The sequence below is a fragment of the Poecilia reticulata genome, chromosome 21, assembly GCF_904066995.2.
Source record: "Poecilia reticulata chromosome 21, P_reticulata-male-v2, whole genome shotgun sequence".
NCBI classification, from domain to species: domain Eukaryota; kingdom Metazoa; phylum Chordata; class Actinopteri; order Cyprinodontiformes; family Poeciliidae; genus Poecilia; species Poecilia reticulata.
The window spans coordinates 18,672,831-18,699,893 of record NC_088850.1 but is presented as its reverse complement, the minus strand read 5'-3'; the positions used below and the strand labels follow the sequence as shown (position 1 = coordinate 18,699,893).

The 27,063-nt window shown below is 40.8% G+C and overlaps 1 protein-coding gene across 4 annotated transcripts in view; it reads left to right on the top strand.

The window, feature by feature from the left end:
- The window catches only part of ccdc85cb (coiled-coil domain containing 85C, b), a 53,108-nt gene that overhangs the window by 18,497 nt on the left and 7,548 nt on the right, over positions 1 to 27,063 (top strand). The window contains exons 2-4 of one of the 4 annotated variants that reach the window (XM_081602857.1): positions 16,668 to 16,747; positions 18,620 to 18,661; positions 25,788 to 25,889. In XM_081602857.1, coding sequence (XP_081458983.1) covers positions 16,668 to 16,747; positions 18,620 to 18,661; positions 25,788 to 25,889 — 224 coding nt within the window. Of the gene's footprint in view, positions 1 to 16,667; positions 16,748 to 18,619; positions 18,662 to 25,784; positions 25,890 to 27,063 lie in introns of all 4 variants that reach the window. The other 3 variants (XM_008398241.3, XM_008398244.3, XM_008398243.3) reach the window with 3 other exon arrangements.

Genomic DNA, 27,063 nt, shown 5'->3' with positions numbered 1-27,063 from the left:
CCATTTCGAAGGTTCACAAAATGGCGCTCGCTCAAACCGCTGCAGTGTTTTCGGGGAACGAAGCCGACGGTCGGTGATATACGGCCATTTTGGTCTCGGCCTCCTTTCGAGGTTAACTGTGAATTTATACAAAAAGATGACGAGCATTTACTTTCAGTAAAATATTAACTTTTATCACCTTTTAGCACTTTCGAAATCCCAAACTATCCATTTAGTTGAACTGAACTGTGCTGCAGTTTCACGTTTACTCCCCAAATCAATTTTTTTTTTACAGCAAAAAGCTTCTAAGTAACTTCTTGTCAGGCATCAGATTTCCTCTAAACTTTAAATTCTCTCAGCTGCTTGCAAATTTTGTATCTCACCGGCAATATTACAGAACGCAGCGGCGACAGTTTCAGACCTTACTTCCTGTTTCTCTACGTCATTTCTTGCTCCGTTTGATATTTAGACAAGAAAAAAAAAATCAAAACACAGAACAATGGCTTCGGTGGCATCAGCTTCAAAACGACGTTGCATGTGTAGCCAACAACAAGCGAGAAAGTGTTTCTTGATAATAAGGTCCTGGATAGTAAAATTACCAGTTGATGGCTTGCCATTAGCCTTTATGAGGTGTTTGTGTGTGAGCGCGTGCGTGCGTGCGTGCGTGGGTGCGTGCGTGCGTGTGCATGTGTGTGTGTGTGTGTGTGTGTGTGTGTGCGTGTGTGTGTGTGTGTGTGGCCAGATAAGAGTCCCACTGTGGTCTTCATCAGCTTGATTCAGGGCAGGTTAACCATCTGGCTATAAACCTCTAGTTTCACTTGCTAATGGAATTTGTTCCTGTGTGTCCACATGCTTATGGTGTGTGTGTGTGGGTGGGGGTGTGTTTAACGCTTAGAAGAAGCAACACTAATAAACCTAATGGTTGTGAAGGCAGACAGGGGTTTTAGGCCTATTAAACAGGACAGAATGCTTCAGCTCTACAGTGGCACTTATGGATCGCGACACTTATGATGCCTCTGAATAATTTATGCCGGTACTTAAAATTCTCCCTACATGCTGTCTGAGCTCCGGTCTGGACATAAATTAAAGATGTGCTTCTTTGTTGTATCGGTTTTAAAACCTCTAAATAAAATAAAAAAAACCTCTGTGGCAGCAAGAGTTTTATTGTTTGAGAAGCGCCGAAAAGGGTCGATGTTTGGAACAGGAACGCCTGATGAAGCCGTTCATCGGCTACACTTAGGTGTTTACTGGCATGATTAATCAGTGTCATGTGTTTGGAGCAGGGTTACATGAGGTTTGCTGCTGTGTGTGTGTGTGTGTGTTGTTTTTTTTTTATGGATTGTTTTCTTGTGGCGTGCTTAGCACACCAGATGGCGGCGCCTGTGTCAGCGCTAACTCTCTTCCCGCTCACCTTTTCGATCTCTTTGTTTTGCAAGCGCTGTGAATTACGAACTGACCTGTTGTAATTGTTTCACATCACCCAACTAATTATTTGCGGATTATAGGGGTCATTTCACACAATCCTCATAATGGCTTCCAATTATTACTCCTTTGAAAACAGAAAACACACTGAGCTAATTATATCCTGATTTCTGCTTTTTTTATTTATTTATTGCCATTTCATTGAGATTCTTCAGCTGCTTTTGTTTGATTGCATCTAATTGTACATTTGGCATCACCTTTCCTCACATCACAGCTTCTTCTTCTTCAGTGGGAGGGCATTATGTAATCAACTAAATTATTCAAATTTGGTATCATTGCCTTCCAATCATCCTCTGATTTATTGGCGCGTCACTAGAACTGAGCTGAGCCGGGAGCCGTTGCTGTAAGAACTGAATGAATAGGTTTGAGGCCCAATCCGACATATAGGAGGAACAAGTCAACAATTAGACAAGTTCGGACACCTGAGGAATGCTCGGGAGCTCCCATCAAACAAATGGGTTAGACATGTTTCCCACCAGCTCATCTGTCAGCCCTGCAGGTGGCAAAAACCAAAACAAACTGTAATAACAACCAGAAGCATGGGCTTAATATTTGCTTGTTAGAGCTCACGAGTTTTTTCTCAGCTGCGGCTTACTGGCTGTTTCAAACGTTTCGGTCGACTCTTCACTTCCCAGAAGTCCCACTTTAGTGTCCAAAAACATACATAGATGTTCTGTTGCCTTTCATCCACAGCGCGCTACGTGACCCGTCACTTTAAGGATTAAAGATGTAATTTCTCTGCTGCTGCTGCTGCTTACAAGACTCTCGGTTAAAAATAGATTTTGCATCAGAACACGTGAGAAGGTGATTTGCTCCCTGCTTGGACGCATTTCACACAGTTCTGTCAACACACTGAACACACTGGTCACTCTTACACAGAAGGCGTTGGGTTGTGTTTAAACTGAAGGGCTAAGCTAATCTGATCTGGGGTTTATGGTAAATTACACCAGTGGTCGCACAGACATGGCTAAGACAAAATTATCATAAAAAATAAAGTATTACACTATTTGAGTACAAACTAATTTATCTGTAACAACAGCAACTATGTTAGTGGTGTTTGTTTTTTTTTTTTTAAGACTGAAATTTACAGAAACTCATAAGAAATTCACAATATAAATAATCGTAAAAATCACTTTGTATGTTTTGATAAATAACCTTTGAAAACTGTGAAAATACTGTAAATCTCAAGTCTTTCAGGAAAAAAAGTAAAATGACAGCGACTGTAAAGCATGGTTGTATTTTGTTTATCGAATCTTTTAAATTTACAGATTATTCCAGTTATTTGACCTACAGTAAAGCCTCAAGTTATTCATAGCTCTGTCACATTATTATTAAAATTATATTCTTATTTTACCAAAATAGTTATTTCTGACAGGAAATGAGATGGGAGTCTCTCAAAAGATAATAAATAGATATAAAAAGAAGATCCATTTTCACAAAAACCCCCATTGTGTTTAAGCCTTTCTCAACAATGAGTGGAATAGTTTTTATTATTCATCATTTATTGGCACTAAAATAATCAAATTCTTAAATGCTGACCTTTTTTTTTTTGCACGTTTGGAATCAAATATTATCTTTGCTTATAAACTCCAAGGCTCTGAGTTTGGAAGGTCTCTTGGCCATCACCCTAATTCTTAGCTTCCTACTAAGAATCTCTGTTTATTTCAAGATAGCAATGTGTTCAGGCCACTCTAAAATATTAATATTACTTCCCATCAAAAGAAACACATTGGCAAAATTATAACCAACCTTAATCTGCCAGGTTTACTATTAAACTTGAACTTGGCTGTGAATATAATATTTTTATGATAAATAAATGTATTTGCATATTTCACCAAATACTATGTCAGTTAAAATTACTGTATATTTATACCAGAAATTATCTCTTTTTTTTTGTTTAGGGGTGCGTGTGTAACTTAATAGAAGGGAGGCACCGATTTATCGGCCAACTGATTTATAGGAAAAATCCAGCTTCTTTGTGCAAAGCAAACACAGCTTTAGGCAGTCACCATTTTACAATTTACCGTATTTCTATTATCATTAGATATTCCCAACAGTGTAAGTGTGCATAGATAATTGTCTTTCTCCGTGTTGGGGATCCTGAGCCTTTGTTTGTCCTGTCCACAAAGATCTTCTTGTCTCTCCGATGCGCGTCGCGTCTCGCTGCCGTTCTCCTGTTACCCTTCCAGTGGCTTTATTTTTCCAGACGACAGCAAAGTCTAAGTGCTGTCGTCTTCATTTAGTTTCATCCAACGCTGCCGGACCGAGCGGGAGTGCTGCTTAGCGCCGGCCCAACGTCACTGTAGCTGCGGTTGGGATGAGATAACCATCTATCCGCGCCGCTCTTACGTAATTGCTTTTTTTTTTTTAATGTTTGTCTTTGTGGCATTTACCGTGCCAATAGCCCTCCACAGATCCCTTCCATCCTTCATGCGAAAAGTTGCTAAAGCTCAAGCCAGCACAGGAAATGTTCTCTTTAGCCATGTGGTTTTATTCAAGATGGGTTTTTTTTTCTTTCTTCCTTTCCTTTTGGATTAGTGAAAAATTCCATTATTACGTTGTTTTCAGACAGTATCTTTCTCCGTTTTCCTACATGTTGTCACAGGTATAAAAAAAACAAAAAACTTCATCTGAAGCTTTAGATCAAAACAGAAGAGCAGGGAGATTTTGTCCACACTTGTATACAGTAGCAAAGCCACAAGTTGAGACTTGCCTGGCCTCCTTTTCTCTCTGGGATTTGGATTCAGATGAAATCATAGTTTATAATTTCATAAAAGTGGGGTGGGAACTCTTAATGGCACCACAACATGATGTCATTAGAATGAAAAAGACTGTTTTCACTGGATCTGAAGAAGCAGTCCTGGTTTGCAGATTGCCTCACAGGCCCACATGGGAGATGGGATTTTTCGGCTGCCGATAATAACGGGGTTTTTAAGGGTTTGCGCTCATGGAAAGATCGTCCTCTGTGTTTATCGTCTAACTGCGTGCCATTAGGCCCTGCTTACATAAGCAGAACCTTTGCCAGCTCAGCAGTCAGTCAGACGGGCTTTAAAAGAAATGCAGATTTATGCAAATGAGGTCGCTGAGGGGGATTGTGGCGTCGAAACCGTGGCAACTGGGGAAGGAATGGGGTTAAAGAGGGCTGCGGGGCTCCAAGACAACTTTCTCCACCCGCGAGGCCCTCTGTTGTTTGTTTACACAGCGCGTTGGTTGGCGCCTCGTACGTGACAAAGCCAGCTATCGCATAACAACCACCTCTTCCAGGTTTTGTCACGGTACGATCCCCAACTCCGCTGGATTTTACTGGGATTTTAAGTGATATGCTAAGTGTAAGCCGCTAGAGCTTGTAAGTCTTTTGCAACTCTAGAAGTTGACATTCTTGTCAGTGTTTCACTCCATCAGTCTTCCCATCAATTCAGAACAGCTTTTCATGCCTGATGCTATCGTCACGCTTTATTGTGCGGAAGGTGTGTTCACGGTGATGGACGGTGTTGGTTTTTATCGCTTACGGACAAAAAAGTTAATTTTTCTTCCTGTGTCTCCAATAGGCTTCTGGAAAATCCCAAAGGGAATTTTTTTTTTTTTACGACTTTCTTTCAACCCTGGCTTTCTTCTTGCCACTATTCCATAGACGACGATGTGGCTGAAAACCTCATCCTCATATAAGCATTTCATATCAGTCTATTCATAATTGTTGATATCAATAATTATTGATTAGTTTTTATTTAAATATCTGAAATACTGCCACACTGGTGGCATGACTTTTTCCTTTTCACTCCATGGCACGATGGCGAAACCTGGAACTGCTGCTGTGCAAGTTACTCAACTGGCTGTTGCCAGGTAACCACAGAATTACTGAGTTGCTAGGTGATCAAAGAGTGATTGAGTTAGTTGATGCCACCAACCTACCTATTTCTGAGAAACACTTTTAGCTATCAGTTTCCATCCCACTGTAAAATCAAGAACTACTTTACGTAACACCTTTTCTGAATACTCCTGCAGGAGAGTGTAGCTTAATCATGCAAGCAAATGAGTCGCAAACCCCCTAAACAGACAATTTCATCAATCCAGCTGCAGGACAGCGGAACGTATGAAAGGATTTCGCAGCCATATGGCTATCCGACCTCTCCGTGGTATGAAAGCAGACAAATGACTTGACTGATTTGGCAGACTGTTGCATCACAATCTAATATCAGACGGGTATTGTTACCCAGGACGTTTGATGTTGGTTGTTCTTTATGTAACCGATGGGGATGCTGGAGGGCACTTTAAGGTGAAAAAGACAAGAGGTTACTGTACTAAATATTCTGCTAAATAACAAAGAACATACTTTCTACATGGGCGAGTTCACAAGTTGCACAACACCCCAGAGGAGAACAATGGCCCATAGCTAATCTCCAAATGCCACATAATCCTTTCGGTTTTGTTTTTGTCTTGCGATGAATGGCCACTCTGCTCACACATGGACTGTAATTACGATCTTGAACCAAATATTAGCCCGCAGCTTTGATTTCATGGGATTAAAACCAAACGAGCCTGCCCCGACTGCCTTTCTTCTGGCCTAATCAAAAGATTAGGATCTGGCAGCTTTAGCTGATGTCTCACTGCAAATACCCGACGTCGGTGAAAGGTAAACGTATTTCCACAGGACATTAATGTGTTCGCAAATTAGTACGTAGCTCATGCACAGACGCACACTGGACTTGTCACAACCACAGTCCTATTTTTAGCCCGGCCGCGCTGGCCCGGAGGCGCGAGGAGACGTCCGCTGACCCTTCAGAAGGTGGTGATGTCAAGCCGAGGAGACGGCAGAGAAATGCATCACTTTCCCGGACAGAGTGTGCGACAGCAGCGCTGTCTGCTTCGGTGTCCATAAATAAAGCAAGCAAAAGCAGGAATGTCTCTTTCTCTCTCTCTTTCCACCTCCGACAGGGACGACGTTGACTGAGCGATCGATGGTCGGACATCGGTTTCCACATGTCCCGATTCATTAAACGGCACCACCTGACCCGCATGAGGCGCTGAGTGGCTGCCACATCATGATTACACGCATAACGAGATGCGATTATTGCGGGTAATTAGATTAGGACAGTAATGACTCCCTGTCATGTTGCTTAGCTTTAATGGTCTGATTGATTTGTGCTGTGCGTCACATGGGGGGGCGGAGGGGAAATGAAGCGGCCTGCTGTTAGGTTTTTATTTTAGACGGGACTCCTCACTTTGCGCTTTATTAAAAACAACACAGCCAGCAAATAGTCTGTAACAGACATTGGGTGGTTTTAGATTATTATAATATAACAGTACCGATTTGGTTTCAAGCTATTTACATAAAAAATATATCATATTGATGTCATTCTTTTACTTAAAACAAAAAAGGAACAATTAGTCCTACGTCTGCCACAATACTATGTTGAACATAACACTATTAAAATTGTTACTTATAACATTTATATCATTATATTATTAATATTTATTGTACTCGACAACAAAATATGTCTTGTAAAGAAAGCAGCAAATAGTAAACCATTGTGTAGACTTTCATTTTGATCAGGAGCTTCGTTCGTTTGTATTTAAGTGTATGGAGATTCATTTTAGGTTTTGAATAATTGCTCCCACTTCCCATTTGCTGTGAAATTTCCGTGAAAAAATTATTTTAAATAATTGGCTGTGTTTCCTTTGTTGCTGCCGTACCGAAAAGACATTTCAGCTCTTAACTCTTAAAGCAGAATTAAATGTTGCTAACAAGAAACTTTGTGTCAAACACATTAAAGTATGAGTCAGATATTCAAAAGGAGCTTACAGAATTTTTTTTTATCATCGTTTTCCAGTAGAGAACACAGCTTGGATTCTGTGGTCACGGTTCAAGGTGTCCTCACAACTAATCAGCTTTCTTCTTTCCATACCTTCACCCTACAGTGAATCGGAGGAATGGGATTATTTAAAAAAAAAAAAAAAAAAAAGAAAGAAAGATAGAAAGGAAGAATCTTGAATGCTCCAAGGAAGGTTGTTAAAACCCCACCAAGAAAACAAATGAGTGCAAAGTCGATTCCACCTAGTCCGTGTTTAACGGTTGCTCAGAGAAGATGTCCTTCGGTTGCGTAATCCAAACGGCACTTTGACTTTGACACAAGTCCCTCCGCATGCACTGCACCTCTCTAAGCGTGAAGTCATTCTCAGCTGTCTTGACATGCCAAGACACACATTTCTACATCCTTATCTACATAACAAATGTGCTTTTTTTTTTTTTTTTTACCCGCTTCCAGATCACACTCCTACACAAAAACACTGTGCATGGTGAGGTAAGGTGCTCTCTTTTCTCTCTCCCCTCCCTGAGTGGGTGCCATGTCTTGTCAGATGGGGTTAGCTCCCTGCCAGCTGATGAGCCAGTCGAGCCTTTGAAGCCCTTCCAGGGGCTACGTGCTCGGGTTGCCAGGTTCTGCCGTTCCCCTCATTAATGCAGCATGGGTACCCACTTAACGTGCTTCTCTCTGTTGATCTGGCCAGCTTGCCCCGGCCTTGACCCATCGCTGCCCAGCCGAGCAGAAGAAGCGCGTGTTAACTCTGAGAAGACTCATGCATACATGCACTTATATACTGACACAGTAGCAAATATTAGGTCAGGGTTGTTGTTGTTTTGTATTGATTTGCATTGTAAAAAAAAAAAAAAAGACTGAAGTTATTGGGGCAGAAACATTGGGTGCAGTTGTCCATTGATCTTCTGCTCTTGCTATCCTCAAATGCACATAAGAGACACTTTTGATGCGAGTCTTTTAATAAAGTATAACTACAAAACCACTTTAGGTGCACCTTATGGCGCAGCGTGTATTTTTAAATCCCATTAACATGACTGCTCTGTTTTAAAATAAGTATCAGCAACTGTGGAGTCCGTGCTAAGTAGAATTAGCAATATATAACGTCATTATTTCTACAACAATACAATTCCACCGTATTTCTTTGTCTTATTTCTATGCGACTACCATTTTAGTTCTCAAACTGTAGAAAAACACCCTATAGATCCATGACAGAACTTGCATCTCCACATTCCCCTCCAACGCCTAAATATCGGATTCAAATAAATTGAGACGAAGCAGGAAAAACATACTCCCTTACACCTTTCATCCCAGTGCACACTCACTATTCAAAAGACATCAAAAGCTAGATACCGACATTAAATGCCAGATAGGACCTGATGTTTGTCTGTTTGTGCTTCCAAGCAGTATGACATATTATTCATAAATATTTTTATTTTTGGTTCAACAGATACATTTAAAGATGCAGTATTATGTAAAATCAACTCTTCTGAGCTTTTTGTCATATTATAATGTTATTCCCTCATCAAAATCATATGCTGGAGTGTTGCCTTGATTCTTCCATGCATGTTTGAGAAATCCCTTAATCTCCCGTGGCAACCATTCATCTGTGCATAATGCCTGGTTTGACCTAGCGTCGCCTACGAGACACTTTCAAGCTTCAGTTTCCAACCTTACCAGCCTCTGCCTCCCTCCCCACTCTGCTCCTTCAGACTAGCTTGCAGCCATTAGCAAACACCTGGTGGAACTGTGCTTCAGCTGAGCTCATTAAAGGAGCTGCTTCTCAGTGAAACGCTGGTAAAAACATTGTTAAAGGGTTTGCAGAAAAGCTATATCGTGATGACTTCCTGAAAGCAGAGTTTCAGAAAGAGCAGGAGTTTTTAAAGAGACAGAGGCCCAATTTCAAGGCATTAAATCAGGAAGTAAATGGTTATATTTGATATAAGTATCATTTGTATAACTGAAGGTAACATAGTTACTTGACAGTATTATAAAATGACCTGGAAAATGCATAATACCAGCCTTTTTAAGATTAAATTGACCATAAAAGGGAACATATGCTGCAGACTCATTAATGGTGCAGTTGGACATGGATTAGAAATCTGTTACAGTCCCTTAGAGTAGGTTCAGATTTTTCAAGGTGTTATTAGTACCTTTGACATCCAGGATTTACAAAGTTATTCATGCTTTAAGCTTAGAAAGAAAATTCTTATGTCTGCCCAGTTCTCTTTCTTCCAATCATTGCTGCCTTCGTCCATGAGTCGATCTGAAGTCGTGGTGCCTCATTCCTTTAGCTTTTATTTCCCCCCATCTGACGTCTTTTCTTTTTTTTTTTTAGCGACTTCTATTCATATTTTACTTCCCAGCATGGATCCAATGTGTTTCAGACCGACTTGGCTTTGTTCAGTTGTTGGTTAGCTGAGACGTTTTGGTGGGTTAACTTGATGCTCTGAGGTTGGCCTTTTCTGGAATCCGCTGCAGTTGGAATAAGTTGTTGCTGAAGGAGAAGAAGGGAGAGCTTGGACTGTTTCAGTTCTTTCTTCAACATCTTGAGGTAATTGACCCAACCTGGTCCCGCCTTAAACACACACACACACTCACATGCACGCACGCACACACAGTGTAATCACAGATGGGTTTAAAAATCCCCTTTCTTCCACAACCCTCATGCTCATTTTCCCTCCTTCCCACACAAACTCACGCTGTCAGCTTAGACACCCTTTCAAACCCACACACACACACGCACACACACTCCCCTGACTTCCAAACGCAGCGCATAGGCATTCACTCTTGGCGTACACACACACACACGCACTCACATTTCTTAGAGAATATCCATGTCTCTGTGTTAAAACACTGAAATACAGCTGTGAATAGGAGATGAAAGCCGGAGCTGAGCCAGGAATAATAAAAGCAGGCTGATTTCAGCATGCTGTGGGCTCCTAAACTGCTCTGGGATCTGACTTGAAAACATGAGGGGATTCCAACGCATGGTCCTTTTTTTTTTTTTTTTTTTTTTTTCCAACCGGAGTATTTTACCCGAGCTACTTTGATGTTGCAAAGACCTTGGAGTCCACACCAGTGGAGGATGGTTTATTGCGTCATTCCCTTTGGCGTCGTATTACTGCCTCATTTTAATATTCTCATATACAGAGCCTTTGCGGCAATATCTAATTCCTGCGATGTCTCCTACTAGCATACCTGACGCGCCTTCGTCTGCGCTCCTCAGTCTGTTTTTAATAGGCAGGCGTGTTTCGACCTACAATAAACTTTTGCCCGCCCCAGCATCCCGTAATGGGATTTGTGGCATGCACCCCAGAAGGCGGGATGCTCAAGTTATGAACAGATGAAGGGGAATGTGGCCAATTTAAAGAGAGCATTGTTTCACCGAGCCAAGCAGTTTTTATTGTAATCCTAATGAAACGCTATAAATAACGTTTAGATTTACTCCAATGGAGAAAAAGGTTACAGGAAAAAGTCACTGGAGATCATATAGCTGGAGAGTTTTTTGTTTCTCCCAAACTCCTGCTGAAAGGGTGTTAACACTGACTTAACAGGAAGCAAAAGGTTACAAGCCCGTTAGCTATTGCCCATGTTGGTTTCGCGTGATGCAAGAGGGAAGACACTTGAGGTGAATGAAGGACATAACAACTTAAGTCCATGAAGCAACAGCGCCGTATTTCTTTTACATATTCTATTCTCCACACTGCAGCACAGCTAACCCTTACAGCAAGTTAGACAAGGTGAAAAGCTGAGGAAGAGTGTTTTAGCCAGTTCAGGTTAGATAAGTTCGTCAATTCGCAGCAAGCAGAAAGTTGTGGGATCGTCCCCAGCTTCCTCCTTTCACACGTCGATGCTCTGAAGCTGCCAGCAGATTTACATATCCACGTATGAATGTGCCCGTTTGTGACCGCAGTTTGTGACCGCAGGTGAATGCGTCTCCTGTGGAAAGCGCTTTTATTGGTCAGTATGGCTAGAAAAGTGAGGTATGAATTATCGGTTTACTATTTAACCGGAAATTTGGATCAAAGATTTTGGGTAACAAGTTTTTCACAGTAATTTGCTGGAATTTTGTCCCGTTCTTCCTAAAAGAACTGGTGTTGCTGAGGCAGTGTACCTTTCACCTTTCAGGGTTTTATGATGGCTGAATTATTCTCTGGTTGATTTGCATATTTTGCACCAAGCACCTCTGACAAACAATAGTTTTGGTCATCATAGCTGACCTAAAATAGGAAAAGTTGAACTTGATGTCAGACAGTAAGCATAAAAGGTTATTTCTCTACACAGTGTATGTCAATATCTGGTTTCAAATGTATAAGGTGATATAAGGAGATTATCATGAGACAGTAATTCTGATGTAGGGAGGTATTGTTGGGTCATCACTAATAACTTAATCATGCCGAGTTCAAGTTAAGTTTACACTGTAAAACCTTAACACTCCCATGCTGTGTGATTTGAATAGACGCTATTATTCATATTCTGGGTGTGGAGTTGGCCCCAATCTTAAGAGGAACTGCAGCTATCTGACTTGAAAAATGGCCAAGAGTAAGTGTGATGCATCGCAGAAGAAGCAAGATTAGCTGATTAGCTGTTATAGACAGATGGGGATGGGGTATTCTGGAGCCTAGGAGCAAAACAAAGCAGGGTCAGCAGAGGTCAGGGCCTTTCCAAAGGAACCGGGGCTTGGATTTCTTTTGGCTGAACTGCCATTGTTTGGTTTTACTCGCCGAAATGACTGTCTGGAAATAGTCAAACAGAACTGTTGCAATGGTAGGAGGAGGAATAATAAAAGGATGTAGTAAAAACGGAAATAAATCAGGGGGAAATGAGGAGTGGGGCAGAGTTAAGGAGGGAGTGGCAAGTGGAAGTGGGTCACAGTGGCAGTGACGCGATCCAGAGTGACGTGCTGAAAGGCACATGGACTTGCGCCACTCTGTGCCTCACCTTGTCCAGTACTCACACACACACGCACGCATACACACACACACACACACACACACACACACACACACACACACACATATCTCAAAGTCTGCAGACTGTTTACTACTAATCTGAGCATATTCTGCATCTTTTTCTAATCCTTTAGGCAGCACATAATACTACGTTGAGCTTAAACCAGACGAGAAGAAACATCACCCTCAGTGTTGGGTTGTACAAACCAGTGCAAGTAGGATAAGATAAGCATTTTATCTCAACAGTGCAGCTCTGGTATGATCAGAAGCCGTTCCTGAGGAGTTTTTGAGAGTGAAAAGACGCGACGCTTGAGGGAGCGAGGAGTGACAATGGGGCCGAAGGGAACAGTTTAATTTCCTCACCCTTCTTCCTTCAGGATGACTCTGGAGCCCTGGTGTTAAAAACTGGCAGGCCGTTGCATTCTCCCTGCAGCTGCGTGTGTGTTTTGGGAAGAGTTGGACTCTCCCTCACGCTCAGATTTAAGGGCATGCATGTTTTAGTTCTCTCACTGGTTTAACACACCTGGATTAAATTATGGCTCATTAAAAAGAAGAACATTGACATGCTGAGAAGGTTGCTACTACCACCAGGGAGAGAACTAAATGTGCAGGATGCTGGCCCTCAAGGACCCCACTTTGGGCACCATTGCCATATATTGATGCTGAGGGGAGTTTTGCAGGTGCATAGCTTAGTCATGGGCTAGTTATCAAGCTAGCTGAAAATTTTTAAAATGTAACTTCAAATGAGAAAGCGCTGAAGAAACAGGAGTTTTTTCCCCCACTTATTTTCAATATAAAGAATTCAGGCCTGCTTCTCCCCTCTACTACTGCGCCCTGCTAGCTAGCTAGCAGTGTGGAGTGCACTTCATTTAGCTAACTAGCTTTTAAGATTGATGGGTAGCTAGCCACCTATCAATCTTAATGTTTTTAGCATTGGTGTTATCAAGCTAAGAGTGACAGACAGATCTAATGTCACTCGTAGCTTGCTGTACGTGTCACATAGCCCAACTAATTAACCAGTACAGGCCTGCTGTACTTGTGTTTCTTTATAAAAACATATTTATAAAAAAGGTGGAATATTCTACAAGATATGTTAATAAAAACTGTTAAATTAAGTTTTTTTATGTTCGTCTTTCGTGTCTAAAAAGTCATGAAAGAAATTCGATAACATTATTTTAACTGCAAAAATCTGTCTATTTTATATTAGTTTATGTATTGTAGTTTTTAATATTTTATGTAAATGGCATATGATAATGAAAATAATGTATTTTTACTCAGTGTTATCATACCATGACATTCCCAAGCCTAAGTTAAGCCTGTGGGGAGAAAAGCATCTCTAATGCTGCTAATTTTCAAAAAACACTTTCACACATTTCATAACTCTGTAGTTGTTCCTGTGAAACAAAAGTGCATTCACTTTTCTTTTGTTTGATTCCATAACTTAAATTAAATAGAGTGGCATTTAACCACTCTATTTAGTGTGTTTATATCCCCCCCCCCCCCTCCCCCCCCGCCGTCTTTCAGAGTCCTCCCCGTTGTTGTGTGAGCGTGCTGGTGATGACTGAAGACCGAGGAGCCTCTGTCCTAATCGGCTTGAGATCTGGCTGCAGGTCAGGCCAGCAGATGACTGCAGATTAGAGGGTCACAAGGCAGTTAGAGAGGATTACCAGCTCTGGGCAGTCTAACCTCCTGCTGTAGGTGTCCAGCCTTTGGTTGCCAAGCTGCACTGACTCTCCGTAAAAAGCCAAAGGTTTTCTGCTTTGACTCTCAGGACTAAATGCAATAGCTTAGAATGGCCTAGTCAAAGTGTGGACCAAATGTATTTGAGAACCAAAAGCAAGACTTTGAAGATGGACGTTCTCAATCCAGTCTGAGTGAGCTCGTGTTACTTCACAAAGAAGAATTGTCAAGAATTGCAATTGCTTCATAAGCAACCTCAAAAGACTTTTAACCCCATCAAACATAAGTACATAAGTCTTTACCCAACAAATTAAAACTTAAAAGGCAAAGTCATTTGTTCTGGTAAAAGAGTTTGGTTTCTTTTTCCTTCCACTTGACAGTCAATAAGATAAAATACCAACAAAAATCTTTGAAGGCTTCAGGATGTGTGGGGTGCGAATATTTTAGCAAGATGCAGGAGACGAGACTATTTTCTTCATGCCTAATTCATTTTGTCGTAAGATTTTGAGACGACCATATTGTATTTCTTTCACATCGGGGGTGCACCGACTGCAGTTTTCTGGCCGATTGTCGATTACTGATTTTTTAGAAACCCTCACCGGCCAACCAATTTTGACCGATCCAAGAGTGATTGATTTTTAGACCTTTGCCAAGGTAGATAAGATCAGCTTCACATGTAAGTATCCGATCACCAATCTCCCAACATTAACAAAATTGGCGCCCATAAGTCGATAAATTGGTGCACGTCTACTTGCAGTAGGAAAATAAAAACATATTAATTCTGACTCATGCTTGGTATATAATGTCTATCTCACCTCACTGATGGATAACATTTGTCGTCACTTTGTTGCATGAGTGTGCCCTCTCTGTCCCACTGCAGGCCCACTTCGTAAACAGAGTGAAATGAAGCTTTGTGTGTGTGTATGTAAGCGTGTGTGTGAGTTGCAGAAGTGTGCGCCTCCTCGTGACTCGGCTTTTATCTCAATAAATTAAACAAACCTTTTAGACAGCGGGCTCTGTGCCGCCTGCCGAGTCAAACTGCACCTCTCCCTCACATGGCTCGTATCCTCCAGCTTGAACTTGGTAAACCTGATCCAGGTTAGCACAGAGTGCTGCTACGTAAGGAGGACCCCGGTTGTGCGATAATTCTGTCTTTTTGATATTTAACAAGCAGTACAAAAGACATGCGGGCCACTCAAAGGCTCTGGTTCAGCAGAAAAAAGAGTAAATGTTTGTTCATGTCAGGCTGCATTAAGTTTATTTGGCTCATAGACTGCACAACAAATGGCTAACAGCTGCAAAAAGACATTAAATCTTTTCCAACTTGAATGGTTTTGTTTTTTGTTTTTTTTAAGGGCTGAAAGACGGAATGAGATCGAAAACAGAATAAATGTATAATGAGAGGTTTTATGTAGTTTTGTTTGAGAAAACTTGACCTTTTTCATTCTTGTTCGTTTTTGCTTAAGACTCAACAGCTGATCAAATAGCAGATCAATGAGTAAGAAGTAGGAGATGCACCAATATGAAAATCCAGTAGTGTAGCTATTATGACTAATGAGCAATGTTTACAGATATTAATTCCCCAGCCTTTTAACACCATGAAAACGTAACTGCACCAGTGATTATGCTTCTCTGCTTCAGTTAAACACCGTGCGCAGCATCACTATCCCGTCACCAATCAAATGCCACAGGCCAGTCCCCTTCACTCCCCTTCTCCTCCGAAAACACGTAACTAATGGCAACCAAATAGAAATAAACATGGGTTACAAATATTGACCCATCAGGGATTCCTGAAACTCTCGATAGTTGCATGACTATAACACTAGGATTGTAAGGAAGTGGTCGCAGGAAGCTGAAAAAGGCCTATAGGGTACTGATTGGATTGCTCTTTGCCAGTCGCATGGAGAGGAAATCAGTGCCATGACAAACATCTTACTTTCCTTTGTGTTTACTAAAGTGTTTTTGAACTGAATAGCACTTTACATAGTTTGTTGATATGGGTCAATAACCTAAACAACAGATTTAAAACAATAAATATCTTTGCTGTTGAGCTCATTTGTCTATTTATTCAACAATGATTATTTTGTCATTGCATGATTAATTGTGATTCATTGCAGACCCTGCAGTTAACTCGATTTAAAATGTGTAATACATTATAATTGACTCCTCAGAAAAGCTCTTTGTGTAGAATTAGTGTGGCATTAAGTCTTTTTCTAGATTCTTATGTATTTTAAATCCAAATTAAATATGGAACATATGATCATTTGTTGCTTCTGCACCATAGAACGTAATTTGATCACTATATAAAATAAGAGCTGGAACAAATGGTTCATAAGGTCCAGTCACCTTAGTTTTGAGTCAGTTTTGATACTGCGTTGGTTCTAATGGCATGACAATATATAATATTTCAAAAACAGAAAAAGTTAAGTATCCCTTTTTAAGCCGGCTGAGTGGTGGAATATAGTAACGGGTGGACTGGGGGAAAAGTCAAAGTCTGTTTAATTCAAGTTGAGCTATTTTGAAACTAAAAGGTCAACTCTCTGTTTTTTTTTGTTTTTTTGTTTGTTTTTTGTTTTTTGAATCTTAGACTGAACCATTTGGAGAGCACTCTTGCAGAAAGACTTTTCTTGTTGTTGTTTTAGTTTTTATAAGTCTTATTCGTGCATCAACCTCTTTCTGCCCCACTGGCCCGCCTGTCTGCCTCTCGTTTCCGCTCCAGGTCTTTGAAATGCTAATCGCTTCTCCTCCGTCTCGTTTTCAGATTCCTCCTCCAACTACATCAGGCAGCTGGAGACAAAGGTCCGGATACTTGAGGACGACAACAACAAGCTCCTCTCTCAGGTGAGACGCAAACACACAAAATCTACCCTACAAACCCCGTCAGGATTTCGCCAAAACTTATCCCAAAACGTGTGATCGGCGGCTGCGATGACATAACGCTCTCGCCCGATGCCTCTGCGAATACGTCCCCTCACAACGGGCCGAGGCTTGTTAGCTGCAGAATATGTGTACCAATGTTTAATTCATAGAGAGCCTGTAATCTGCAGTTGCGAGCAGCGATCTTAGCCCCAGCTGTTATAGAAGCGGGGGAAGTGGAAGAAAGATGAGAGGAAGAGGAAAAAAAAAAAAAAGATGGGAAAGCTTTAAGTGACAGTGACTGAGTAAAACTTTATCCACCAAATCTTTCTCCTCCAACGTTGACCTCGTGGTGACTCCCCCCCCCAAAAAAAATTCAGAGGATTAAATGTGTGGAGCATGAAAGAGTGAGGAGGTGGAGGGGGGCGGGGGGGCACAGCAGTGTGGTTCACCAGGAGGTCACATGTCAGTCTCCAGAGGAGTGTGTATATCCACACTGCACTAAAAAACCCAGGCACTAATTAGCCCTTCAGGACGGGGGATGAAAGTTTGCAACATTCAAAGGACAATCATTAATTATTGGGATAGATGTCATTAAAAGATAGAGACGAGCATTATCATTTCATCAGAAGGTTTTATGACGTGCAGCAGCTCGTTTGAATGCCAGCCAGACTGCAGACAGTCAAGCTGAGGTTGAATTTTCCATCCTGAAAACCCTTTCACTCCTTTCTTTTTTAATTAATTAATTAATTTTTTTACACCAACTCCTCTTTCAGTAGTGACGTCCCAGCAGATTCCTGTGTAGGTTGGAGTCACCGTTGCCAAACGAGACCCACAATATTAGTTCCTAAATGTTACAATTAGGTGATCCACGTGAGGCAGGAAGAAGGAACAATGGGAGGCTCCTCTTTTTTTATTTTTAGCTGGCATTCGGCGAGTAACTCACTCAGAGCCGTGGACCTTTTCCATGTAAAAAACCCAAACGCATTTTAGTGAGATTTCATAAAAGAAATCAACACAGAAAGGTAAATGGTTGCCAAGTGAGACACAATTGGAAGCTCTAAAAAGAGAAACATTTCCTGCAGTTATAGCCACATACTAGCATAACTCGACTAGCTTTGCAAAGCTACAAAGTGACATTTCTTGTCTCTTCTTCCTTGCAAAACATCTCAAACTCAATGGGATTGGAGGGAGGGAATCTGTTTTGAAGCCTGGCAACAGATTTTCTATTAGCTTTAGGTTTTGACTTTTATTAGGCCATTTTTAACACAGATATGTTTTATGCTAAAACTATATGGCTATATTTTTAGTACTATTGTCTGCTGAAGGATGAACCTCCAGCCCAATCTTTAGTGTCTTTGTAGCGTCCAATAGATAATTCCTGTCTTAGTTTCAGGGGAAAAACACTGCCCCACAGCATGATGTTGCCACCACCATGCATGATATATAAAATTGAAATTGCTAAGTCACCTTGAAAAATCACTGATTTCAGCTGAAAACTGCAAAACCTCACAAAGTTATTGGGATATTGTTATAAATGAACTAAAGCAACCATAATCAGTAACTCCACCACAATTTTCAACAATTATATGGCAGGTTTTTGTTTGCCTAATTCCATGGAGCCCTGGTATTGACTAATGTCCTTTGTTTTTATATCAGTTAGTGAGTCAAAAAAACTTCCGAATCATTTTTCACAATTGCCCTGTGCTGTTGGTTCGTCAGGTAAAACCCTCATGAAACACAGTAAAGTCTGTAGCTGGAGCATGAGAAAATGTGGAAAGGTACAAGGTCTTTGCATTACACAACCAGAAACTAATGACGCAATGCATCTTTTCACGTTGTGTTTTCTCTCTCTAGGCCCATAACCGCTATAGCTTATCACAGTTACAGATGAAAAAGGTAACCTTCTGAAATCTTCCTGAATGTTGGCTCTGCCGCTCACCACCTCTTGGGGCTTCTCTCCTTTAACTCCTGCAAATGTTTTGGTGATGGGACTTTTCGCAGCTTTTAGCTTGATACTTTCTACTTCCTAACGGATGGACTGATCCGATGTCAGTACTTTATTTATTCTTCCCCTAATCAGCCACGGCCTCACAAATGTTTTTTTGGGATGTGTGGGTTTTGGCCTCTTATTGATGAAGAGACATACTGTATATGAAGTCTCTTCCATCCGCTAGATAAGGTTTGCAGAGGTCATCCACGCCTGATCTTATCATACACATAATGATTTGCTCAACAGAACAACAAAACCCCATCCTTGACAAAGATGCGGTATTTGTGTGATTCATCAATTACTCACAGCACTTCGTCTGTCAGCACACAGTCGACCTGTGCAACAGCGTGTAAAACCGGTTTCATTTAATAAGGTGGTGGAGGAAATCCACTTGACTCATTTTGTAAATGCAAATTTGCAACTTTTTTTCCCGGCTGAAGTGGAGAGACGTGGAATGGAGCGAGCCTCCCTGAAATCTGTAGAACAAAGCAGGATGCTGGCCAAAGAAAATGTTATTTTCCTGTTCTGTGTGTCTCACTGCTTACATTTCTTGGAATTAAGAAAAGCAACCACACCTTAGCAGATTACTGTAAGGAGTTGGCGTTGCATGTAGTTTTTCTGAAGCGCTGCCCGTGAGTTTTAGCGTTCTTCTTTTTGCGTAGGGTTGCCACTGGATCTCTGCCTTGGCACCGTCATTCTTTAACTCCCTTTAGCTGTGCAAAGATGTTTTCCTGCAGTGGAAATGTAAACCTCTGTCTGCTAGAGCACCATGTCACGTCCAAAAAGGGCACAGCATATTTGAGAACACAGATGAAAGAATGAAGGTTCAAAAGTAAGACAAAACTAAATTACAAATAGCTTTTCAGCAAGATGTATACACTTTTTTTAAGTCAATAATTCCTTAATATTGATGGAAAAAATGTTAGTTTCACTGGCAGACATTTTTCTTGTGACATTAACTACTTTTTCCATCAATATTAAGGAATTGTTGACTTAAAACAAGCTCATATCTTGCATGAAAATTACTTTTAAGTTGATTTTCTCTTATGTCGAGTGTCAAATATTTGTACTAGAAACTGAACCAAGATTGCTCGATTAAGATTTTGTTGTTTTTGCAGTGTGGCAGAAGAAAAAAGAAATCAACATCAATTTCTGTCGCCCAGGAACAGAATGCACAATTTGGAAGTGTGTGCGCTAATTCCACAGCTGGGAGTCCATTTGCGTTGAAGCTGCGGCGCCAACAAATGAAGCTACTTGAATCACTTCACTGTTTTTAATTCACTCCAAAAGACTTCTTCTTCTAGAGCCTACAGAGACTTGTGGTCTTAGTCCACTTGTGATTTGTAATTCTTGCACATCTTCTTGCTTTTAAAGATATTCTCTTTTTATACATTCATTCCGTGGTAAAAGATAGGTTTCATGGCATTATGAGCACAGATGCATTTAAAAATATGACGTGGAAATTAGTGGTAGATTCTTTCTAAACCTTGAATAAACCACTTCTTGTATGAAAGCAGCATGTTTTCTTTTTATTGAGTAAACTAGCAGGTATAATCTAGAAGGTTGCGAACATCGACTTCCCTTGTCAAATGTACCAACCTGAGATTGTTGTTCTCTAACAAACAGAAGTGTTGCTTCTGTGTCCAGTCCTCTCTATGTGCCTCCTGCATGTTGCACTTATGACTCATACCGGAGGCTCTGCTGTACATATGTGGCTTTTAATGGCTAGAAAAACCTTTGTCTGTCCCTGGATCTGTTCTGCTCTGTACTGTTGACCCCAGGCGAACGAACGCTGCATCGTGCTTTGGTGCGTAAACCACACTGGCTTGTTCTTGCTTGTCGAGACGTCTGGTGGGCTGAATTATTGAACGTACGGGGGCAACACAGGTGGATCTGTGTATGCATTATGCATGGTTGACAACTGGTGTGTGTGTGTGAGTGTAACTGAATAACAGAAAAATGTCTGTTCGAAGATAAGAAACTCGTGCGATTTAAAAGTGGGAGACTTCTTTAAAAGAGGGGTGAATCTCTGGATCTTTTGCATGTCATCTTGATGAGCAGCTGGAAATGCCGCATTGGATTTGATGACTCAGTGGACCTATTGCCTAACTTCCTGAACAATGGGACAGGCCCATTAAAACTTGAGTGCAGCTAAAACGGAAAACAATAGCCTCTTAATTCAAGAATGTTGACCATCCAGACCGGAGTTACAGAGAGATGTCAGAGGGACTGTAGAGCAGTGTTTTTCAACCATTTTTGAGTCAAGGTACACTGTTTTAATTGAAAAAATCCCGAGGCACACCACTAACTAAAAATGGAAATACTCTGTAGCCGCCTATATATAGTCATTCTTATCAAAGTCACTTGAATAGGAATCAAATAAACACAAAAATGTATTATCACATTTTACATTTCTTATTTCAAATTGCACTTAACATATCCACTTCAAAAATACACCTCAACAGCCACAACACTGTGGTGTTAAATTTAAAGAAGTTGTAGAAAATGTCAAAGTGTTTTACAAACTAATCCACAGATGATGCAGATGATGTACTGGCTACAAGCATCTTATAGCCAGAATACAGAAAATAATTCTTATTTTGAAAAAAGCAATAATATTTGGGAAAGATTTCACTTCATATTCACTGTTACAATATGAAGAGTTGCATGTACAAAATGTCAATATCTGTATATTTTACCCACCTGGTGTGAAACATGTGCATGTTTGGATGAAAACAGATCTGATTTACTGGCAGAAATTGAAGAAAGACAAAGCTCTTCCTCAATATCTCTGTCTCTGTTTTTAGTTTTTATAGTAGCCAGGCTGGAGAAGCTCACTTCACACAGACATGTTGTGGGAAATGGACTCGTGCTCTTTCCAACTACTGCTGAGCTTCACTGTCTTTTCCATCACTGTCGTCACAGTCTTTCTAGATTCAGTGCTCTCACCGCTACCTGTAACATTCATGCATCACTAATTCTAGTTTTAATGTAAAATGCTCTATACCTACTGCCATCTAGTGGTGAGAAAATTACATGATTACGCCGCTGCTACTACTACAGCAGATACTCGAAGATGTCATTATTTGCAGATAACTCATTTTCAAAAAATCTTTTAAAACCAATTACCGTATTTTTCGGACTATAGAGCGCACCATACTAGCACCCTCAATTAAAAAAAAATAAAATAAAATAAAAACTGGAAGCTGCTCTCGGTTTTCCATTAGGACCCAGCAGAATGCCTCGTCCTAATAAATCTGCTGGACGCAGCCCTCCGTCTCCAAAGTCAAACCATGGTTTCGTTCACACCTAACTAAAGTGCAGCGGCTCTATTTCCCTCCTGTAGAGCCAGATCCACAACCCTCAACTTAAAAGCTGCATCATATGAGTTTGAAAACATTTCTCCGTCGTGCCTGCTGCTAGCATGTGCTTGTTCTAAATGAAAATTATCCGTTCTTCTTTGATTCACAATTTGGACTTCTAATGATTCACTTCCTGCTAGAGAGCCCCCTGGTGGTTGAAGAAAATCCGCAGAAAAGCCACAGCGGGCTACAATCCGCATGGTTCAAAGTTAAGGAAAAAAGTAGCAGCTTTTAGTCCGGAAAATACGGTACCGTAGTGAAATTGAATAATTTCCACGGCACACCTGACGATCACTCACGGCACACTAGTGTGCCGCGGAACAGTGGTTGAAAAACACTGCTGTAGAGGAAGGAATCAAAAGAGAGCAGGTGTAAGAAAATGGAAAACGTAGATGCATCCAAAAATTGCTTTTTATCTTTTCTCACAGAGAACTGGAGCACAGGACACTTAGACTCACTCTTCATCCTCACCATTTTTGATTGCTGGAAAAAACACTGACTAAATATTTCAGCTTCGGCAGATTCAGATGGCAGCCCTAACATCTGCGAGGGCCCTTACAGCATTTGTGATATGTGGAACCCTTCTTTGTCAAGAAATATACGATTTCTTGTATATCTCAAATTATGACTAAAGTCTGAGGTCCTCTCATTCTAGGGAACTCTGTATTGTGAGCAGATATATCATCACACTCCACTCCAGAAAACTTGCAGGATCGAATGTTAGATGCCACTGATTGTCAACCTATTTACTAACAGAATTACTATGTGCTTAATGTGTTCGTTAGTAAGGTATAAAGCTGAAAGAAAACAAGTCTAAGATTTCAAAAAAGACTCAGGTTCTGTCATTTTGACTGTTATTCTGTTTTGACAAAAAAGTATCACTTTTTTTAAATTTTAGGGTTAAGTTTAGTTCCCATATCTGCAAAACTCACCTCAGCTGATTGCTGATTTTCTTAAAGATACAAGCACGATTGTTCCTGTAAATAGCGCGTCCCTGTGCTTTTTGGTTTTGCCACACTTAGCACCTGCCTTATGTGATTCAAGCTTCTCATTAGTTATAGACGGTTGAAGAAAAAATCAAACCTTTCTTGTCCCCGTCCTTTCCGCATCACTCCTGCCCTTCGTAACTCAAAGAGGGGAATAGATGGCCGATGTTTTCCGCTTCAGCCTGTCACCTCCAAGAGCACGGTGATGGATGGATAGAGTGAAGAAAGACCCTGAGTTTTATTTATCCTCTGCTGTCGAATATCGTTATTGGCCTAAATAGTCAAGGTCAGAGCGTGCTTGGAAGTAAAGCCAGATCCATCTGCTGGGTTTGTTTTAAAAGATTCCCATGGAACTAGATTTAGATGAAGTGTTTGATTTTATGTAACATGTGTTTATCACTTTTCTTCATCTGACATTTTGAGGCTCTTGACGGAGCCCAGAGTAAAACGTTGTGGGCTTGAATACAAAAAGCTACAAAGGGTAGTTCAAGCAGTGCCATGGGAAAGATTAGGAAAGGTTAGAGAAATGCCACGGAGCAGAGAAGAGGTACGGAATGCCGATTAAGGGTTTACGCATGGAAAATTTAGGTGAGTGCGCACCTGAGTGTTTTGCTTGAACAGTGATAAAAAAAAAAATAAAAAAAAACCTCTGTAGCCCCCAGTTCTCTTGTGTGATTTATGAAAAAAAATAACATGCTTCACACACGGGAGGGGGGAGAAACAGCCGTGCGTGACATAAAAAATGTCACAGAGCCGTGATCCTACCAACAGCGCCAAGCTGGACTGGTTGGTGCCCAACAGGAACGGGTCGTCTCTGGGCTGCTAATGAGGACAAAATCTAAAGAGCGCTCCTCTTTTGTACATTGTGACCGTACATGAGGGCACAAAATGATCCTGCCCACACTTCAGTGGGTGAAGTGTCATTAGCTCAGGAAGCAGCCAATGTCAACCTGATGAGTAGAGCACAGGTGGCGTTGGAAGGGAGACCACAAGATACAAAAATGGTTTTGGTCTCACAGCTAGTTTTTGAGGAGGTTGCATTACGTCTGTATATGTTAGATTTAGGATTCTTATTTTATGAATACAGCACACTGTTTATTTAATTTGTTTAGATAATGTATTATATTTAAAAGTCTTAAAGAAGGTGCTGGAAAATTTCCCCTTTCCATTTTGCACATTCACATTAAAAGTCATTTTCTTGCCAAATTTTCCAGGCCTGGCAGTGGACATTTTGTACCAGCCATTCATCAAATCAGGAGGTTTTGTAACCACTTAAGCTGCCAGTTATCCAGAATAATTTGTTGTTTGATCATAATCTCATAATCAAGTGAAGATCCATGCTCCACATACTAAGTGTGCAATATAAAGTCTTTGAGAAATAACATGCAATCAATGTTTGATTTAACTGGATTTTAATAATTACCTCTATAATTCATCAAAATGCTTAATGAGATTCTTTGATTTTGATGCACTGTGGCACTGAATTGGCAACAAGATCGTCCTCACTTTTTTTTTTTAATTTGGCATCGGATTAGTTTTTGTAGTCCTTTTGATTTTTTTGAGTTGTTTTCCAGTCCTTCTGGCATTCTGGCATTTCTTATACCTTTTAACTGTTTTTTCCACTCATTTAGTCCAGGCTCCGACCACTTTAAGATAATTAATTTTGTTGTTGAGTCATTTAACTCTAGTCGGTGAGTCATTCAGACAGAAAGTAAAAAGCTTTTGAAACTCTAGATAAGCACTTTGTAACCAGCATTCTGTCAAAAGATGTAGTTTGCTCCAGTTTCTTTGATGGACTATATTAGGGTCGGTTCTGTGTCAGATCTTTGCAAGAATTTTCTCTTTGTTTCTTTGACATTTGCTGTAGATGTTTTTTTTTTCACCAACTTTTTTGTATCTCTTGAGACTAAAGTGTGTACCACACACTTCAAATACCTAATTTATGACAGTCCATGGCAGCCAAGTTGGGAAGAAAGCATTTGAAAGCTGGTCGTGAGCGACGCTAAATCAGGTTTTCTCTGGCCGCCACCAGCTTCTCTTTTTCTCCTTTTTCTGAGGTCTGGACTGCAGATATTGATTTTGACAGATTCCAATTTGACATTCTGAAGATTAATAAATGTGCAGCAGGTTCTTGGATGGAGGAAGTAGTTTGAATCCAATGGGAACATGCAAAAAGTACCAGATTTCCCATTCGTCTATCAGATGCCGGAGGTTTAGAACCATTTTTTAAAAATTTCACCCTGAAAAAAATTCAGTTGATGTGTTAGTTTTGCTATGTGAACACGAGTTCTCATTTCTGATGCATTCAATGATGAGAGGAAAAAATATTACACACTTCCGTGTAATAATCAATAAGGGCTGATCAAGGACAAACTGTCCATTCTGATCTCTTGCCACTTGATCTGTCCTTCTCTACAGTTAATTATATCTCAAATAATTACAAAAATCAGAGATCAAAATTTGGCGTTATTCTCATTGGTGCATCTCTGCGAATCATTAAATGCATTTTTCCACTTTCCTCTACCCTCCCAAGTTAATTATTTTGGTCCATCAGGATGCATTACAGTTTAGTTTCATGTAAATTTTTGTTTCTCTGCATTGACGTCTTTTATCTCTCCTGTCATTTTGTGGCGTGTGTGTGTGTGTGTGTGCGTGTCCGTTTCGTGCCCACGTGTGCGCAGCAGTGCAACCCGGGTGACCTCCGAGCCCTGAGGAAGGGAATGACTCTGTACCACTCCGAGTCCCAGCTGTCCTCGCTGCCCCAGCGCCAGGAGGCCATGCACATGGTCAGTACCGGGAGACACACACTGAGAGAGACCGACACACACTTACCTGCTCAGACAGACGCTGTAACAACAGGCTGTCACTGCCACGCCGCCTTTTCTGTTCAAGTGCGCTTTAACTCCGGAGTTTCACTTCGTACGAAAATAAACTCAGACACGCCTAATTGTTGGGAGGAAGACACTGGTGCCTGCAAATGTGAAATCAAATCAGGTTAGCTTTAATTCACTTTCCTAGAAACTCTTCAATTACTCCCCCGCAGGCAACCTTGCTCTGTGTTACTCATGAACTCGATCGGTGGGATGACAGGGGATGGGTCACAGTTTGGTGGAGACGAACTATAAAAGAGACAAAGAGGCAATAAAAGGAACTTACCGGGAGTCTGAACCCCGTTCTCTTGATCCCATCTCCCGGCCCTTGAGCTTTTCTTTGCCTCCCCCGGAGCCTGTTTGTTCTGAATCCCACTATGAAAGTACTAATCCTCTTCAATCCATCTCTACCTTTGACCCTGAGAGTGTCTGGGGAGGAAAGGTTTGGTAATTGTTTTTCTTAGTCCACTCGAAGAAAAGCCACTGCCCAGAGGACTGGGTCTTTATGCGAGGCAAGGCAATTTTATTTGTATGGCATGATTTGTACACAATTCAAAGTGCTCTACAGGAGCATAAAGGAATGGGGATAAGAAAATTAAATTAAAAATAAGAAATTCAGTAAAATGCCAGTTAATAAGTGTAAGATTTTAGCCTATTCACTTGTAGATGTTTTACAAATTGACACAGTGACTGTAAGTGGTGGCAGAGAAAGATAATGTACATTGCAAAGAAATTTGCCATTTTAAAAAAAAATACCTTCTCTTTTTATGTTTTTGTCGAGAGATGGTAACAAAACTGGGTTATGTCCAGATTTTCATCTCCATGATTTTACAAAAATGGGAACAAAATGATGAGTTTGGGTCCGTCTTTAGCATCTTACATTGGTGATTTGCACGTTAGCTTGGTTAGCATTACAAAAAAACTTGAATATACCTGTGGAGACTCTCTCTATAGACAGAGACTGATACCTCAAAAACATAAATCAAGCTACATCGTTGTTTTCCGTCCAGCCTTCCTGTTATCTGTTACGAGTTTTGCTCTCTCTCAATCTTTGACAGCGTCAGTTAACCGCAGACGAGTATAAAATATA